This window comes from Chroicocephalus ridibundus, chromosome 28 (assembly GCF_963924245.1).
Source record: "Chroicocephalus ridibundus chromosome 28, bChrRid1.1, whole genome shotgun sequence".
Lineage (NCBI taxonomy): Eukaryota > Metazoa > Chordata > Aves > Charadriiformes > Laridae > Chroicocephalus > Chroicocephalus ridibundus.
In genome coordinates this window covers 783,620-800,218 of record NC_086311.1, presented here as the reverse complement: position 1 = coordinate 800,218, position 16,599 = coordinate 783,620, and the positions used below count along the sequence as shown (strand labels likewise).

Genomic DNA, 16,599 nt, shown 5'->3' with positions numbered 1-16,599 from the left:
AAAACGACTTCTGGGACCCGGGAATGGCGAAAGGTCCCCAACGACCCGGGGCCGGTGCCGGGAGCCCGCAGGGACCCGCGGAACGGCCGCTCCCCGGCGGTGGGGGGAGAACGGAGAATAACCCGGTGCCGGGGCGGGGGGAAAGTGTGTTACGCAGAGAGAGGAAGGGGGGAACAAGGCCTTTGTAAGAGCGAAAAATGTTTGTGCGGAGGCGGGGGGTGAGGAAAAGAAAAAACACACCACAAAATGGGGGGAAAAGGAAAAAAAAAAAGCAAGTGTTTCTGCCCGGTTTCGAACCGGGGACCTTTCGCGTGTGAGGCGAACGTGATAACCACTACACTACAGAAACGCCGTGGGTAACGTTGCCCCTCCGCGAGGTCTACGGCTGCACAGGGGGCTCCGGTCGCGGGGGGCGGCGATGGCTGGACCCCTCCCGGGGGCTCCGCGGGTGCGGAAAACTCCGGTGGGGAAAGAAAAAAAAGAGATATAAGCGGGGACGATTCAAAATTTAATTGCCCGAGGCGGGGCTCGAACCCGCGATCCTGAGATTAAGCGGCCTATAGTCTACTATAGCCCGCCCCCTCAGGCCCCGCCCCTAAACTCCGCCTCGCCCCCCTTCCCCGAGACCTCCAACAGCAACGAGGTGTCGGGGTAGACAAGCCCCCATGAGACCACAGAGACTACCGGGTCGCCGCGGCCTCTGTCACCGCCTCCCTCCGCGTCAACGAGGAGACGCCGTTCCCGTTAGAAGCGGGGGGTGGGGGGTAGAACGCAAGATCGGGGGGGGGAGGAATTCGACCCTGTCCGTTTCCGCCCAGCCGGTAACTTAGCAACCCGCCGCCGCCGCCTAGCGCGCCCGCTTCCGGTCAGGTGACGGTAAAGGGGCGGGGTTTACCGAGGGGAGGCCGGAAAGCGGAAGCGCCGCGGCGTTTCCCGTCTGTTGGCGGAGCTCGGCACCATAGAGAGGAGCGGCGGCGGGGGCGGGAGAAGGGATAGAGTGTCTCCTTTCCTCCCCTCACCCCACCTCCGGGCCCGGGCCGGTGACGGGGCAGCGGCCTAACGAGGGGCGGCAGCTCCGGGCCCGTTTGGGCTGAGGTTGGGGCCAGGCTCGGCGGAGGGGGAGCGGTGAGGCCTAGAGCCCGGCCCCGCTGTCCGGGGGGGGCTTGTTGTTTGGGCCTTAACCGGGGCCCGGTGAGGCCTTGGGGGTGTCGTGAGGTGGGGAGCGGGGCCAGGAGCGGCTGGGAGGGGGGGGGGCGGGGCAGGAACGGGGCCGGCGCCCGGTTTTGGGGGAACGAAAGTGGGGGTGAAGCGAGGGGTAGAGCAGCCGCCGGCCCTGGAGAGGGGGGGAGAAGGAAGGAGGGGGTGAGAGGGGGGAAAAGTGGGGGTGAAAGAGGAAAAAGGGGGGCTAAAGGAGGAAAAGGGAGGGTGGAAGGGGAAAGAGAGGGGTGGAAGGGGAAAAAGCGGGGGTGGAGGGGAAAAGCAGGGGGGGGTGAAAGAGAAAGCGACCCCCCAAGGCTTTGGTGGCCCCTGGGTGGGGACCGGCCACCCCTCCGGGTTCGAGCTGGTGCCCACCCCGGCGCAGGGAGCACCAGGGGCTGGAGGAAGAGGAGAATCGGCCCGTCCCACCCCCCCTTCCTCATGGCAGCCACAGCGGTTTTAGGGGATGGGGTCCCTTCGGGGGGCTCCGGCGGGCGGCTGAACCCGGTGGAGACGCTGCAGGAGGAGGCCATTTGCGCCATCTGCTTGGACTATTTCGTGGACCCCGTTTCCATCGGCTGCGGGCACAATTTCTGCCGCGTCTGCATCTCGCAGCTGTGGGGCGGCGAAGCCGAGTACGAGGTGGCCCCCGGGGCGGCGGCGGCAGCGGTGGTGGGCAACGGAGAGGTGGGGATGGGCGACGTGCTGGAAGAGGATCTGGAGGATGAGGAGGATGAGCTGGATGAGGACGAGCTGGATGTGGAGCAGGAGGAGGAGGAGGAGGAGGAGGATGGCGGCGCGGAGGAGGAGGAGGAGGAGGAGGAGGAAGACGACATGTGGAGCGAGGAAGAAGATGACGGCAACCTGTGGGAAGACCCCGTGGAGGAGGACATGTGGGACGGTGGGGTCGGGGGAGAGCTTTACTTTGGGGACGAGGACTATGACGAGGACGTGATGGAGGAAGACGTGGAGGAAGAGGAGGAGGTGGAAGAGGAGGAAGAAGAGGTGCAGACGCCTCCTCCCCCTGTCCTGGCGGCGCGGCCTCGACGCCTCCAGACCTTCACCTGCCCTCAGTGCCGAAAAACCTTTTTCCAGAGGAATTTCCGCCCCAACCTGCAGCTGGCCAACATGGTGCAAATCATCCGCCAGCTTCACCCGCACCCCCAGCGCCTCGCGCCGCCCGCAGCCGGTCCCTCGGTTTCGGGGGCCGCCGCCGGGGTGCCGGGGGTCCTGGTGGCGGTGGGGGGTCAAGGGCCCCCCAATCTGTGCGAGAAGCACCAGGAACCCCTCAAACTCTTCTGCGAGGTGGACGAACAAGCCATTTGCGTGGTGTGCAGGGAGTCGCGGAGCCACAAGCATCACAGCGTCGTCCCTCTCGAGGAGGTGGTGCAGGATTATAAGGTACGAGGGTTCCGGGGTTGGGATTTTGGGGTGATTTGGAGGGGTTTTTTTTGGGGGGGGGGGGAGGGAGGAGAACTGGCGGCGCTGGCAGGAGCCGACGGCGCGGGTTGGGTCGTGCTGGCGGCGGGGAGACGGCGTTGGGTGGTTGGAGACGCCGTACCGGTGGGTCTCGCCGGGCTGGTTGGGCGAGCGGAGAGGTTGGGGGGGGGGGGGGGGGGGGAACGGGACCCACAGACCGCGTGGGTTGGGGGCGCGGGAGGCCGGGAAGCCACAAAGGCGGCGGCTGGGTCGGTTTGGATGGGGAGGGAGGTTTGGGGACCAGGCGGTGACGGCGGCGAAGGCGAAAGCAGCCGGATCGGGGGCAAATCGCCCCACCGAGGAGCGGGTGAGCTCAGCTGGTCCCGCCGGGCTGGTTTGGGGTGAAAAACCCTCCTTCTAAAGCCTTTCCAGCCTCCCTCAGCTCAGGAAATACCTGCCTGAGGGTCTTCAGAGCCTGGCCCCGAATCCCCCGCGGCGGAGACCCTTCGTTAGGGGCTGTAACGAGGCGGCTTTGCTGTCTCGAAGGCGTCGCTTCCCACTCGGATGCGTCCGGGGACCCTGGAACGAAGCCGGGGACCGTGGTCGCTGGGCCCTTCAGGCCGCCGCTGCTTGTCCCGCCTCCCGTGGCTTCGGTTTCTCCATCGTGTCTTGATTTTGGGGGTCTTCTGGGAGAAAAGAGGGGGGGGTTGGGTTTTTTTGGTTCTTTTCATATCCCAAGGCGTCTTGGAGGAGCTGCTGCCGCACGTGGTTGCGTCTCACCTCGTCCTCCCAGCTCTGGCCGTGGCCGATGCGTCGGCAGCTGCCATCGGAGCCAGCGTTTTTTGGAGCCCCTCGAGATATTTTTTTTTTGGGGGGGTGTTGGTAGCTGGGAGGAGGTTTGGGGAGAAGGGAAGGACGGCGACGGGGTGTCTTGTCCCCCCGTGGGGCTGTCGGAGCATCTTGGCGCGGCTCAGTCCGTTTTCCCCTTCCCTTTTCCACGGCAGAGACGCTGCAGACAATCGAGGAGGCAGAAAAATGAATTTTTAAAGGGCAGAGCTGTTCGTGGGGGGCAGAGGGAGCGTCGGGGGGGGTGGGCAGCGAGGCAGAAGCGCTTGTTTTTTTGGAAACACCAAAGCTTATTCAGCGGAAAAAAAACAAAACAAAAAACAGAAATCCCGACGGCTGAAGCGAGCGGTGGTTTCGTCGTCGGTTTCAGCTGGTTTAGGGCCAGGGCCGCTACCGAAAGGCGGAAGGAAAGTGGTCCGAAATCCAGGCGGGAGGCTGAGTTCTCAGCCCTGCCACGGAATCGGGGACAGAAGGAGGCAATTCCCTGAGCCGGGGGTGCCTGAGGCGCTTCTCTCTCCCTCAGAACAAACTCCAGAGCCACCTGGAGCCGCTGAAGAAGAAGCTGGATGCCGTCCTGAAGCAGAAATCCACCGAGGAGGAGAGAATCACGGAGCTGAGGGTAAGAGCCGGGGGGATCCTACGCGCCATTCCTTTCCCCGTTTCTCCCCGCCCGTCACCCCGCCAAAAAAATAATCAGCCCCCGGCGAAGGAGGGCGCTGAAATGCGGTTTTCTTGGCCCAAAATCCCCGAGGGGGGGTGAGCGGGGAAGCGTTTCCCCCCCTCCGCCTTGCGGATTTGGGGCGTTGGGGTCCCTGTGCCGCGATCGTTAAGGGCCGGAAGCCGCTTCCCTGCGGAATTTGGGCTTAATTAAGGGGGTTTCGTGCCTGAACGTCCCGTGGGGATCGGTAGAGAGCGAGCCGATACCCGCCGCTGGAGCTAAGGACGCTTTTCCTGCCTTTCCCCCGGCTCCGCAGGACAAGATGAAGCTGGAGATCAAGGAATTCGAGTCGGATTTCGAGGTGCTGCACCAGTTCCTCATCGGGGAGCAGGTCCTGCTCTTGCACCAGCTGGAGGAACGCTACGAGAGCTTGTTGGCCCGCCAGAGCAGCAACGTCAGCCAGCTGGAGGAGCAGAGCGCAGCCCTCAGCCGGCTCATCGCCGAGGCGGAGGACAAGAGCAAACAGGACGGGCTGCAGCTCCTCAAGGTCCTCTTCCTTCCTTCCCCCGCCTTTTTCCGCGGGGGAAGAGGGGAAAAATCGCCCTCGGGGGTAACCCGGGAGGAGGGCAGAGCCGGGCGAGGCCTCTCCTCGATATTTTTGGAACTTTTCCCAAAGTAAATCCGGCCGATTCACGGCCACCTCTGGACCGTGAACCCTCCTCCCACACCCCCACCCCCCCCCCGACTCATCCGTAGGGACTCCGGCCCCGCTTTATGGCGAGGAGATAAGGACGGGCGGCGGAAATTAAAGGGAGCTGCCCAGAGGGAAGCGGAATTTGCTCCAAAAAGGGGTTTTTCCTCACGAGAAAATCTCCTTTCCCGGTGGCTCATCCGTCCCCGCCGTCAGGGATCCCGTGGGACCACGGAAGGGGGTGGGGGGGGGGGAAAGTGGGATTTTTTCCAAGGTATTAGAGGGAAAAGCCTCTGCCGAGGGGTGAATCCGTCTCTCGGCGGGATATTCCCATGGCCTGACCGCGGGAGGGGACTCCTCCTGCCCCGGGGTGGGGGGGCTGTTGGCTCGTTAAGGGATTAAACGTGATTTAAGCCGTTAAGATTTAACGTGAGCCACGTTGGGATCGGGCTTCGGACCCCCCCCAACCCACCCCCCCCCTAATCTTTTCTTTCTCTTTCTCCTTCTCCCCGCGCAGGACATCAAAGGCACCTTTATCAGGTCGGTGACTTTCCGTTTGGCATCTTCTCGCTGTAAATAGCGGGGGGTTTTGGGGGGGGGGGGAAAAACAAAAAAAAAACCCCAAAAACCAACCCATGAGTTTTGTTTGAAACTCGTGCGTTGGGCGCTTTTTGGGCTGGGGTTGGGTAACGCCGGGGGTCGGGGGCAAAGCTCGGTTACGGCCGGCGTCAAAATTAACGTGACGGAAATTCCTCCCCCGCTGGCGCGGCTGGGGTAGAAGTGGGATTTTTGAGGGGGGGGGGGGGGGGGTGGGTGACGAGGGGCGTGCGGAAGGGTTTAAAAACAGCCGGGAAGAGATTTCGGAATTCACCGCGGAGGCAGCCGCCGCTTGGGAGCGGAGCTGGGCGCCCCCGAGGGTGAACCTGAAGGGATTGAGGGTTTTGTTTTTTTTTTTTCTCCCCCATTTTTAAATCGGGGAGGGGCGGGGGGGGGGGTAACGGGGCCGTGTGGGAGCCGGGATTTCGGCTGCCCGGGCTGGGTGGGGATCGTGGGCCGTACCAGCGTAACCAGTTTGGCCGATCTCTGCCCCCGCCCCGCCCCGGCCCCGTGGGTTTTCTGGCTTCTGGTCTCTCCTCGCTGAATCCTCTTGGTTTGTTTGTTTGGGTTTTTTTTTTTTGTGTTTTTTCTCCCCCGAAAGATGCGAAAACATCAAATTCCAGGAGCCCGAGATGGTGCCGGTGGACGTGGGGAAAAAATACCGCAACTATTTTCTGCAGGACGTGGTGATGAGGAAGATGGAGAAAGTCTTCAGTAAAGTCCCTCAAGGTGAGCGGAATCAGGGGCTGCTGCCCCTGGAGCTTCTCCGTGAGGTCTTGGGGTCGGATTCGGATCCTTTTCCCCCTTCCCGGGGTGGGATCTCTTGTGTCTTCCCAGCTCGGGGCGGGGAGGGTTCCTCTCCGGATCTGCCCTTCCCAGATTTCGCACCCCCTTTTTTCTGCCGGTCCCTGGGAGAGGAAACGGGGGGGGGTTAAAGGGGGTGAGGGAGGAAATTGGGGGTTTAAAGCAGTGATGAGAGAGAATTTGGGGGGGTAAAGGGGCGTAAAGAGGAAACTTGGGGGGGTTAAAGGGGTCGGGGGAGGAAATTGGGGGTTTAAAGGAGTGGTGAGAGAGAATTTGGGGGGTTAAAGGGGCGTAAAGAGGAAACTTGGGGGGTTAAAGGGGTCAGGGGAGGAAATTGGGGGTTTAAAGGAGTGGTGAGAGAAAATTTGGGGGGGTAAAGGGGTGTAAAGAGGAAACTTGGGGGGGTTAAAGGGGTCGGGGGAGGAAATTGGGGGTGAAAGGAGTTAAATCTGGGGCGTCAAAGGAGCTGAAAGAAGGAATTTGGGGGTGAAAGGAGTTAAATTGGGGGGCGAGAGGAGTTGAGGGAAGAGATTGGGGGGTGGGGGGGCGGCGAATGGCGCTGAGAGGAGACATTTGGGGGGGGGGGGGGGGGTTTAAAGCGGTTTAACGCCGTCCAGGCCCACACCGCAGCACGCAGGCGGGTGGGGATGCGGGGAACTAAAAACGAGGTGAAAAACCTCAGGGTTGGGATCTACCCCCTAAAAATCCCTGGTTTTTTTGTTTCCCCCCCCGCCTCGTCCCAGCCGACGTCACCCTGGACCCCGACACGGCCCACCCCCGCCTGAGCCTCTCCCTGGACCGTCGCAGCGTCAAACTGGGCGAACGGCGGCAGGATTTACCGGACAACCCCAAGCGTTTCGATTCGGATTACTGCGTCCTGGGCTCCCAAGGTTTCACGGCCGGCCGGCACTACTGGGAGGTGGAGGTGGGGGGTCGGCGAGGCTGGGCGGTGGGGGCGGCCCGCGAGACGGCTCGCCGTAAAGAAAAAACCACGGGGCCTCACCAAAAACGGGAAATCTGGTGCGTGGGCACCAACGGGAAGAAGTACCAGGCGTTGACGGCCACCGAACAGACGTCGCTGTCGCCCAGCGAAAGGCCCCGGCGCTTCGGCGTCTACCTGGACTACGAGCGGGGCCAGCTCTGCTTCTACAACGCCGAGAGCATGACCCACATCCACACCTTCAACGCCTCCTTCCACGAGCGCATCTTCCCTTTTTTTCGCGTTTTAGCCAAGGGCACCCGCATCAAAATCTGTGCCTGAGCCGGCGCCGGATCCGGGATCCGGCCTCGCGCGCGGCCGCACTCTTTCCTTCCCACCCCACCCCGCCCCCCGCCTTCGGAATCCCGTTTCGGGATCCAACGCTGCACTTGTCGTCTTCTTGCTTGCTCACAAAGACCTTCCATCGGCTCCTCGGCGGGATCTCGCCGCCCGCCCCGAGCTGCTTTTGTTTGGAATCGGGACGGAGCCGCCTCGGAAGGTGGTTTTCACTCGGGTTCTTGCTCCTCTCTCCCTTTCCCCCACGTCAACGCCTAAATTTTCCAGCGCGTTCTCCGCCCCTGTTGAGTTTTTGAGGAGCGTCTCGGTTGTCTTCTGCGGGGGGGGGGCGGTGGTGCGTACGTTGAGGAGCAAACGCTCTTGGCTTGCAATTCCATTGGTTTTCCAAAAAAATATTGGGAAGGATCTGCCCCGGAAGGTGGTTTTCGCTTGGGTTCTTGCTCCTCACTCCCTTTTCCTCAAGCCAACGCCTAAATTTTCCAGCGCGTTCTCCGCTTGTGTGGAGTTTCGAGGAGCGTCTTGGCTCCCTTCAGAAGCTCCCGGGGGGGGGGGAGATCCGTACGTCGAGGAGCAAACGCTCTTGGCTTCTTGAAATTCCATCCTCTTGCCAAAAAATATTGGGAAGGATCCGCCCCGGAAGGTGGTTTTCACTTGGGTTGAGTTTTGAGGTGCATCTCGGCTCCCTTCGGAAGCTCCTGGAAAGGGAGATCCCAACGCTGAGGAGAAAAATCCTCTTCGCTTCTCGAAATTCCATCGTTTTTCCAAGAAAAGTCCTCGGTTTTCATATCCCGGTTGCGCCGAGGTGCCTGGATTTCTTGGGATTCGCCGTCTGAGCATCGCCAGCCCCCAGCTGGCGTTTGGGCCCGGAGTCGAACCCGCTTCACCCTTCCATCGTCTCCTTCCCAGGCCGGGGGGGGGTTCCGGGTTCCAATTTCCTTTAAACCTCCCCAAAATCCTTTTGGAACCATTTTTTTGTGGGTCTGGCACTTTATTCGGGGCCGAGGAGGGTGCAAGGAGCCGGTTTTCTCCTCCGGCGCCGGCGCGTTTCCAGCCGCGGAGGGAAGAACCGCCCTCGCCCTCCTTCCCCTGGCGGCCTGAGCTCTCCGAGCTGGGGAATATTTATTTTCTTTTCCCCTTTTTTCGGTCTTTTTTCCCCCCTGGAATTTCCAGCTGACTCCCGTCCCACTGGAGAGACTCTGACCGCGCCCGTTGTCGTTTATTCTTTTTTTTTTTTCCGTTGGTGGATTGGTATTATTTTATTTTTATTTTTTTGTTTCTCCTGTTGGCATTACAGAGCTAGTTCAAAATATTTTTGGCTAAAATGAGAATTAAATGGAGATTTAGTTTTATGACATGGCAAGAAAATAATAATAATAATAATAATTAATAAAGATTAAGGTTGTAAACCCGAGTCTCTGGTTTATTGAGATGCCGGCGGAGGTTTCGGAGCCGGGAGCTGGTTTTTGAACGAATCCGGCTCAAATTGGGCACCGGGATCGGGATCCCCTGGACGCGTTTTCAATCTCCCCTCGTTAAATCTTGCTTTAATTCCTCCTAACGAGCTTAGGTCAGGCCCAGAGCCACGTGTCCCACTTGCTTTTATCCGCCTAAACGGATGTCGGCCACGTCCGAGGGCCAAACCGGCGTCGCCGAGGGACCGAAGTCCCCTCCAGCTGGGGGACACGGGTGGCTTCGGGCTCTGCCAGCCAGCAAAAACCGGGAAAAGGCCCAAACGCGCGAGAAACGGCGCTTTTTCTGCGCAGACTCGGTGCCCGGGGGGCTGCTGGGCCAAGCTGCGCGTTCAAACCCCTCCTTGGTTAACGACGGCTCCGAAAAGGCCGCGGGCGCCGCTGCTGCTGCTCGAGTTTATCGACTCCGGGGGGTTTGGGTTTTTTTTAGGAGTTGTGTTAAATTTCCCAGGTTTTTTGCCGCGTGGGAGGAGAAACCCGGAGCCCCTCGTCAGCCAGACAGCCCGAGATCTTCCACGTCCCGCCCCGCCGCCTGCCCTCACGTAACTATTTCCCTCCCGCTGTTATTTTTCCGCATTTCGGTTTTTAACGCATCGAAGTCGTGCCGGTCGCCCCCGCCGAGCCCCGTCCCTCCACCACGTCCCCCACCTCCGAGGCGCTGGGACAACACTCCCGCGGGGACGGCGGGGTTTTTTTTTGCCTTTCCAGGTTCCCGATCTGCGTCCAGGCGGAGCAAAGCTCCGACCCCGGATCTTCCGTGAACCTCCAGGCTGGGGGATGACCCACCGGTGGCCGGGAGCTGGATAGAGAGCTCTTTTTATTGATTATTATTTTTTTTTGTACACAAAAATGATGGTTTTTTTCGCTACCGTGTCCTCATCTGGTCCCGATGGTGACTTGCCACACCCGGACGAGGTTATCCGTGTAGCCGGCAAACAGCGTCTGCGGAGAGAAACGGAGGTGGGTGGCGGGAAGGGACGGACGGCCACCAAGGGGGGACCTCGGGACACGGGGACGAGGGACCGCTGTCCTCGGAGGGCGAATCCCAGAGCGGAGAGGGAGCGGGATCAGCCCCAGGTGTCGGGGGGATAAGGGGGAAGAGCCAGAAAGGAAAGGGAGGGGACCCCAAGGAAGGGAGGGAGGAAGAAGAGGACCCCGAGGAAGGACGGGACGAAGGAAGGAAGGGAGGAAGGAAGGGACCCATGGAAGGAAGGGGACCCCAAGGAAGGAAGGGAGGAAAAAGGGGACCCCGAGGAAGGACGGGATGAAGGGGGGGACGGAGGAAGGAAGGGACCCACGGAAGGGAGGGGACCCCGAGGAAGGGACCCCGAGGAAGGGAGGGAGGAAGAAGGGGACCCCACGGAAGGGACCCCGAGGAAGGAAGGGAGGAAGAAGGGGACCCCACAGAAGGGACCCCGAGGAAGGAAGGAAGGGACGGGACCCACGGAAGTTCTTGCCCTTGCTGGCAGAGATGGCTCCAGGAGCGAAGCACAAGCGTCCCCGCGCTCCGAGAGCAGCAGGAGGGTCCCCAAAATCCTCCTCCTCCTCCTCCTCCTCCTCCTCCTCCCCCCCGCCAGGGCTGGGATGCCGGCAGAGGGAGAAGGGGCTGGGTTTTTACCTGCCCATCTGCGGACCAGGCCAGGGAAGTGCACTGGGGCGGCTCAGCTTTGCTGCTGGTGCTGATCACCTCCTGCTTCAGCTCGTCCACGATGATTTTGCCTTCCAGGTCCTGCAGGAGAAAAGAAGAACGTGAAGGAACGAGGCGGGTCCCGCGAGGAGACTCCCCCCACCGAATCCAACCCGACTCCGGAACGTCGCGAGGGAGCAGAGGATCGCTCAGAAACAGCCTCTGGATTTCCGCACGGATGCAGTCAGATGGCATCACAGTGTTTCATCACGGCGTGGTGGGCCCGTCCCCCGGCCACCGCAACCCTCCTCGGCCAGGGGACAAGGACACGGGCACCGGTCGCTGCTGCGTGACCCACCCCGGTGGGGACGCTCCTCCAGGAGAGCTCCTTCCCCGAGATCGGCGATCCACAGCGAGGATCTCGCCCGGGAAGGGGTCTCCAAACCCGGCACCACCCAGAAGCTAAAGGAACTGGGTCTTCTGGAGGAACCCCGCCCAGATGGGGACAAAGAGGGGCCGGGGCCCGAGCGGTGACATACCCAGATCTTGATGCTGGGTCCGGTGGCAGCACAGAGCCAGTAGCGGTTGGGGCTGAAGCACAAGGCGTTGATGATGTCTCCTCCGTCCAAGGTGTAGAGGTGTTTGCCTTCGTTCAGGTCCCACAGCATGGCCTGGCCGTCCTGGGGGGCCGGAGACTGGAGTCAGCGCAAAACCCAACGCTCGTCACCCCCCGAGGGGGGGCCCTCGCCCACTCCAACCACGGTCAAGCCGGAGAACTTTGCCCCAAGCCAGCGCGGATGCGGAAAAATTAAAGGACACAGCGAGAAAATTCCAAGACAACCCATCGAGGGCTGAAACTGAAGAGCTAAAGAAGGTCCCTGGAGTTGGGGGAGCATCTTTGTGGTCTTCCCTCCGAGGACCATCGAGTCCAGCCAGACCTTTGGACGTTAACACCCTACTCGAGCCGCGACGGGAGACGTGGAGCCCACTTTCAGCGTGGTGGACGCCGAAATCTCGTCTGGGGGCCTCGGCCTCCCTGGCCGTCACGCGTACCTTGCCACCGGAGGCGCAGAGGGAGCCGTCGGGGGAGACGGTGACCGTGTTCAGGTAGCCCGTGTGCCCGATGTGGTTCGTCTTCAGCTTGCAGTTAGCCAAATTCCAGACCTGGACGGGGGAAAAACACGGGGCAAGAAAAAAAAAAAAAAGAAGGGGGTTAAACGCTGCTGCTGCACCCCAAATCTGGGGATTTTTTTGGGGGGAAAACCCATCCCCGGAGCGCTCTGGCTGCTCCAAGGAGCCGATTCCCACCTCACCTTCACCAGTTTGTCCCAGCCGCAGGAGACGATGATGGGGTTGCTGCTGTTGGGGGAGAAGCGCACGCACGAGACCCATTCCGAGTGACTCTCGTCCTGGGGAAGAGAACGACGCCGGGTTCAAGGCGAGAAAAAGCGACCGTGTCTTCCCCACCCCGTCCACGGGGAGCTGCAAGATCGGATCTGCCGCATCCCGTCGTTCCGGAGCTTTTCCAGGTCTCCCTTCCTCATCCTCCGTCCCTCAGAATTTGCAGGACTTGTCCTCAAACCCTCCCCGGGGAGAGGTCAGCAAGGAAAAATCTCGCTTCTAATCATTAGGACGGGGCTCGGGAGACTTGGATTTCTCCCTCAAAAGTGGTGGGGATCGGACCTAAAACCAAGTCCACGGAGGTTCTTTCACGCGGAGGCGGGATGCGGGAGCCCACCGCCCCCGGCTCACCTGCACCGTGTACTTGCAGACGCCCAAAGTGTTCCAGAGTTTGATGGTTTTGTCCCTGGAGCCCGAAACGATCTGGCGGTTGTCGGAAGAAAAAGCCACGCTCAGGACGTCCTTGGTGTGGCCCACGAAGCGCCGGGTGGTGGTGCCGCTGCGGGGGAGACACCGGGGGATCTGGGGTATGAACTCCCCCAAGGAGGGGGGAAAATCCAAGTATTTTGGGGGGAAAATCCAAGTATTTTGGGGGGAAAAAAGCAGCACGGAGCGATCTACAAAAGGGTATGGCGTGACGGTTCCCTTTCTCCTCCCAAAGAGGACTTTGGAGAAGGATTTAGGGCATCGGGATGAATTTGGCCCGTGTGCGCATCTGGTTCTCCCGACCCTCCTCTTCTGGTTGTACCAATTCAGCCCAAAATGACCCCAAAAGAACGGCCTGAGCCCCCCCCCAGCTGCTTCTCTCCCCTCATAATTGCAGGACGTCGTCTTCAGACCCCGGAGGATCAGCAGACTTTGCGTCGGGTCTAATCATCGGGAGAGGGAGCGGAGAAAAAGCAGCAAAACACCCCCAGTTCCTGCCTCAAAATTCCCTCCCAGCGAAAACGGGGCACCGGCCAACGGAGAACAGCCCCCGCTGGGATTTCTCTTCCCGCCCAAGAGCAAATCTCGGATGTCGAGGTGCGTTGGTGACTTCGGCCCCTCTCCCAGCACCCAAAGGACGCAGGGAGAGACGCACCCCCCACCCACCCAAACCCCCCCTCGGTGGCCCCACGGCTCACGTGGTGAGGTCCCAAAGGCGCAAGGTGCCGTCCCAGGAACCCGAGAGGGCGAACTGCCCGTCGGAGGAGATGACCACGTCGCTAACGAAGTGGGAGTGACCCCGCAGAGCTCGTTGGGGGATGCCGTAATTAGTCTCGTCCCGGGTCAGCTTCCACATGATGATGGTTTTATCTGGAGGGGGGAAGAGGAGAGAGAAGGTTGGGGGTGGGGTGGGGGGGGGTCACCTCGGGGGCCGCAGCCCGGCCTTCTCCTCCCCCAAAGAAAATGGGGTGAAAAAAGCCAGGTCTCTGCTCCTCTGCAGCCTCCTGCCGCCTCTCCCCTCCTCTTCCTCCCACCTCTGCCCCAGCCCCAGCCCGGACGGCCCTAAGCGGGGGGCTCCAGCCTGTCCCCCCATCCCTAGGCCCATGGTGTCCCCTCGCAGGCCCGCTGGATCCCTGAGACTCCCAGTTATGGGCTCCTCTCTCCTCCCGAGCCCCGCGGCCTTCCCTGCCCCCCTGGGCCATGCTGTCCCCTCGTCCCCCTCTCCCCTTGATGGTCTCCCCTCCTCCTCTCTCCTCCTGAGCCCCACAGTCTTCCCTGCCCCCCTGGGGCCATGCTGTCCCCTCATCCCCTCTCCCCTTGATGGTCTCCCCCTCCTCCTCTCTCCTCCTGAGCCCCACAGTCTTCCCTGCCCCCCTGGGGCCATGCTGTCCCCTTGTCCCCTCTCCCCTTGATGGTCTCCCCCTCCTCCTCTCTCCTCCTGAGCCCCACAGTCTTCCCTGCCCCCCTGGGGGCCATGCTGTCCCCTCATCCCTCTCCCTTGATGGTCTCCCCCTCCTCCTCTCTCCTCCTGAGCCCCACAGTCTTCCCTGCCCCCCTGGGGCCATGCTGTCCCCTCATCCCTCTCCCCTTGATGGTCTCCCCTTCCTCCTCTCTCCTCCCGAGCCCCAGGACCCTCCCTGCCCCTCTCCCCTCTGGGTCACAGCCTCCCCTCACCCCTTCTCCCCCGATGGGTCTCCCTCTCCCCCTTCAGATGGTCTCCCTCGACCCTCTCCCCCCCCCCCATAGCTTCCCCCGACCCCCCCCTTCACCTTCCGATGGTCTCCCCCTGACCCTTTTCCCCCCTTCACATGGTCTCCCCCGACCCTCTCCCCCCTCCCCGGGGCGATGGTCTCCCTTGACACACCCACCCCGCGATGGTCTCTCCCGACCCCCCTCCCCTTTCAGCTGGTCTCTCCCGACCCTCTCTCCACCCCACTCCCCCTCCCCGGGGCGACGGTCTCTCCCTGACCCCCCCTTTCCCCTCCCGATGGTCTCTCCCCTCCCGGGCGCGGCCTCACCGCGCGAGGCGGAGAGGATCATGTCCGGGAACTGCGGGGTGGTGGCGATCTGGGTCACCCAGCCGTTGTGGCCCTTTAGGGTGCCCCGCAGGGTCATCTGCTCCGTCATGGCGGCGGCGGGGTGGGAGGATGGCGGCGGATTCCACGGAGGCGGCGGCCCGGTCCCCTCCGGCCGCACACAGCGGCAGCCGGCGCGGGCAGAGAAAGAGGCCGGGGCGGTTTCCGGCGGAAGCGGAAATAGCGTCCGGGGGTGGTGCTGTACGGCAGCATGGCGGCGCGCAGGGGGAGGCTGTACGGCAGCATGGCGGCGCGCAGGAGGGAGCTGTACGGAAAGAGGATGGGGGTGAGTGTTGGTAAGGGGGGGGCGTAGGGAGACGTCGGGGGGGGGGGTCCTGGAGGACAGGGAGGGCCCTGCGGGGCTGGTAGGGGGGTTTGTGGGGGACAAGGAGGGCGCTGGGGGGCTGGTGGTGGGGTCTTGGGGACAGGGAGGGTCCTGGGGGGCTGGTAGGGGGGTTTTGGGGGGACAGGAGGGGCTGTGTGGGGGTTATGGGGGACATTGGGGGGGGTTGTGAGGGGCAAGGAGGGTCCTGGGACCTGGTGGGAGCGTTTGGGGGGGACAGGGGAGGGCTTTGGGGGGGCTGGTGGGGGGGTCTTGGGGGACAGGGTGAGTCCTGGGGGGGGGTTGGGGGGGACAGGGGGGGTCCTGGGGGCTGGTGTGGGGGGGGTTTGTGGGGGACAGGGGGGGTCCTGGGGGGCTGTGGGGGGGGGTCTGGGGGGGACAGGGACAAAGAGGGTCCTGGGGGTTTGTAGGGAGGTTTTGGGGGGACAGGGAGGGGCTTTGGGGGGGGCTGGTAGGGGGGTTTGTGAGGACACGGGGGGTCCGGGGGGGGGGCATCTTTTCACAGCTGAAAAATCAGGGTTCCCCATGTAACATTCTTTTTTTTTTTTTTTTTTTTTTTTTTTCTCCCCCAGGGAAAATTCCCTTTTCCCAGCAGGGTCACAGCCCCTTTTCCCTCAGCCCCGGGGCCTTTGGAGCTGGAGGGAGGCCCCTCTGAACCTCCCGCGCGTCCTTAAATCCTTAATTTTCGGCCTTTAAAATAAAACCGTGGCTCTCCCGGCAAAAATACCCCCGTCCCGCTCCTTCGGGCTCAGAAACCGGCACCGACTTCTCCAAGCCCTCTGAGTAAGTTGGGTTTTTGGGGGGGTTTTTTAACCGCTTTCCTCTCCCCGTTTCTGGGGTGGGAAGCGCCCCTTTGCCGAAGCCGAGCCCGGGATGCTCCTCTGGAGCTGGATATTTGCCCCAATTTGGGTCGTAACTAATTTCACGCTGCTTTAAAACCAGGATTAAGTAGGCGAACGATGAGTTTCTTGGGGATGTATCCGTGGGAGGAGTCCGCGGTTTAACGCGCGTTTGTCTCTTTAAGGAAAACCTGTTGCAGAGCTTGGAAAAAAAATGACAAATAAAATAAATAAATAATTCTTTTTCCTTCGGTAGATGAAAATAAATTTAATTTTTAGATTTGTCTCCTCGCGACGGAGGGAGCGGAGAGCTTGCTCCGCCATATGGCTTTTGAGAGCCGAGATACGCGGGAGAGGTAGATGCGTCCCGTGAGCTCCTTGCTTATATTTTTATTTTTTAAAATAACCCAAAGCGATGAGAAATCCCGTCCGGGGGAGGAGGAGGTTTCCCCTCTCTCCTTCCCTCTCCCTCCGTCCCGGTGGGCAGAAACACGCAAAAAACCAGGAGAAAAGCACAAGGTTTTCCCGCGTCTCTCCTTATTTTAGGATAAATCAAACCAGAAACGGGTGCTGGATCCCTTCGGAGAGGGAAGACTTTTACCCAAAGACGAGCCGCTCGGGATTGTCCTGCATCCAAAATCCTCGAGGGCTATTTAGGGATGCTCCAACCCCTCCCCCTCGGCATTTAATCCGGCTAAAATTAGGCTCTTCCAGCTCCCTACGGATGAGTCAGGGGGGTATCGCTTTTCCCCAAAACCTGCCAAAAATCTCCACTGCAGACAAACCTAAAACACCCTAAAACGGCCCCGGTTCCGGAAAATCGACGGCAGGTCTCGGTAAGGCATTTTTTTTATTATTATTATTTTTATTTTTCCATACAAACAGCGTAATTTGTGGGGTGTTCTGTTCCCGGCCGTCGCTCCGGCCGCGT

At 61.2% G+C, this 16,599-nt stretch overlaps 3 protein-coding genes and 1 non-coding gene across 13 annotated transcripts in view; 2 read left to right on the top strand and 2 right to left on the bottom strand.

Moving 5' to 3' along the window:
* The first annotated feature begins 63 nt into the window (after nt 1–63).
* On the top strand, nt 64–8,959 carry TRIM41 (tripartite motif containing 41). Of its 4 annotated transcripts, none has more exons than XM_063318676.1 (7): nt 64–1,125; nt 1,583–2,598; nt 3,986–4,081; nt 4,437–4,667; nt 5,329–5,351; nt 6,010–6,137; nt 6,956–8,959. In XM_063318676.1, the coding sequence occupies exons 2-7, from the start codon at nt 1,639–1,641 to the stop codon at nt 7,471–7,473; spliced, it is 1,956 nt and encodes a 651-aa protein (XP_063174746.1). In that variant the 5' UTR covers nt 64–1,125; nt 1,583–1,638; the 3' UTR covers nt 7,474–8,959. The 4 variants fall into 4 exon arrangements, with proteins under 4 accessions (XP_063174746.1, XP_063174747.1, XP_063174744.1 ...); XM_063318677.1 differs by having other exon boundaries at nt 64–1,191; XM_063318674.1 differs by having other exon boundaries at nt 64–1,215.
* TRNAV-CAC (transfer RNA valine (anticodon CAC)) lies at nt 277–349 on the bottom strand. Its single transcript has one exon. It is a non-coding gene; the product is annotated as a tRNA-Val (tRNA).
* Nucleotides 8,960–9,757: 798 nt separating the features above from the next.
* On the bottom strand, nt 9,758–14,660 carry RACK1 (receptor for activated C kinase 1). The gene is made up of 8 exons (XM_063318841.1): nt 14,430–14,660; nt 13,110–13,281; nt 12,337–12,484; nt 11,898–11,993; nt 11,638–11,748; nt 11,124–11,264; nt 10,576–10,686; nt 9,758–9,899 (listed from the first exon to the last, which is right to left on the bottom strand). Exons 1-8 carry the CDS (start codon nt 14,536–14,538, stop codon nt 9,834–9,836), a joined length of 954 nt encoding a protein of 317 aa, XP_063174911.1. The 5' UTR covers nt 14,539–14,660; the 3' UTR covers nt 9,758–9,833.
* A 1,529-nt stretch (nt 14,661–16,189) lies between these two features.
* LOC134507815 (E3 ubiquitin-protein ligase TRIM15-like) overlaps nt 16,190–16,599 on the top strand; it is a 16,485-nt gene continuing 16,075 nt past the window's right edge. For 6 of the 7 annotated variants that reach the window (XM_063318720.1, XM_063318717.1, XM_063318715.1 and 3 more), the window contains exon 1: nt 16,191–16,504. The gene's annotated coding sequence lies outside the window, so the exon portion shown is untranslated. Of the gene's footprint in view, nt 16,505–16,599 lie in introns of all 7 variants that reach the window. The other variant, XM_063318710.1, reaches the window with a different exon arrangement.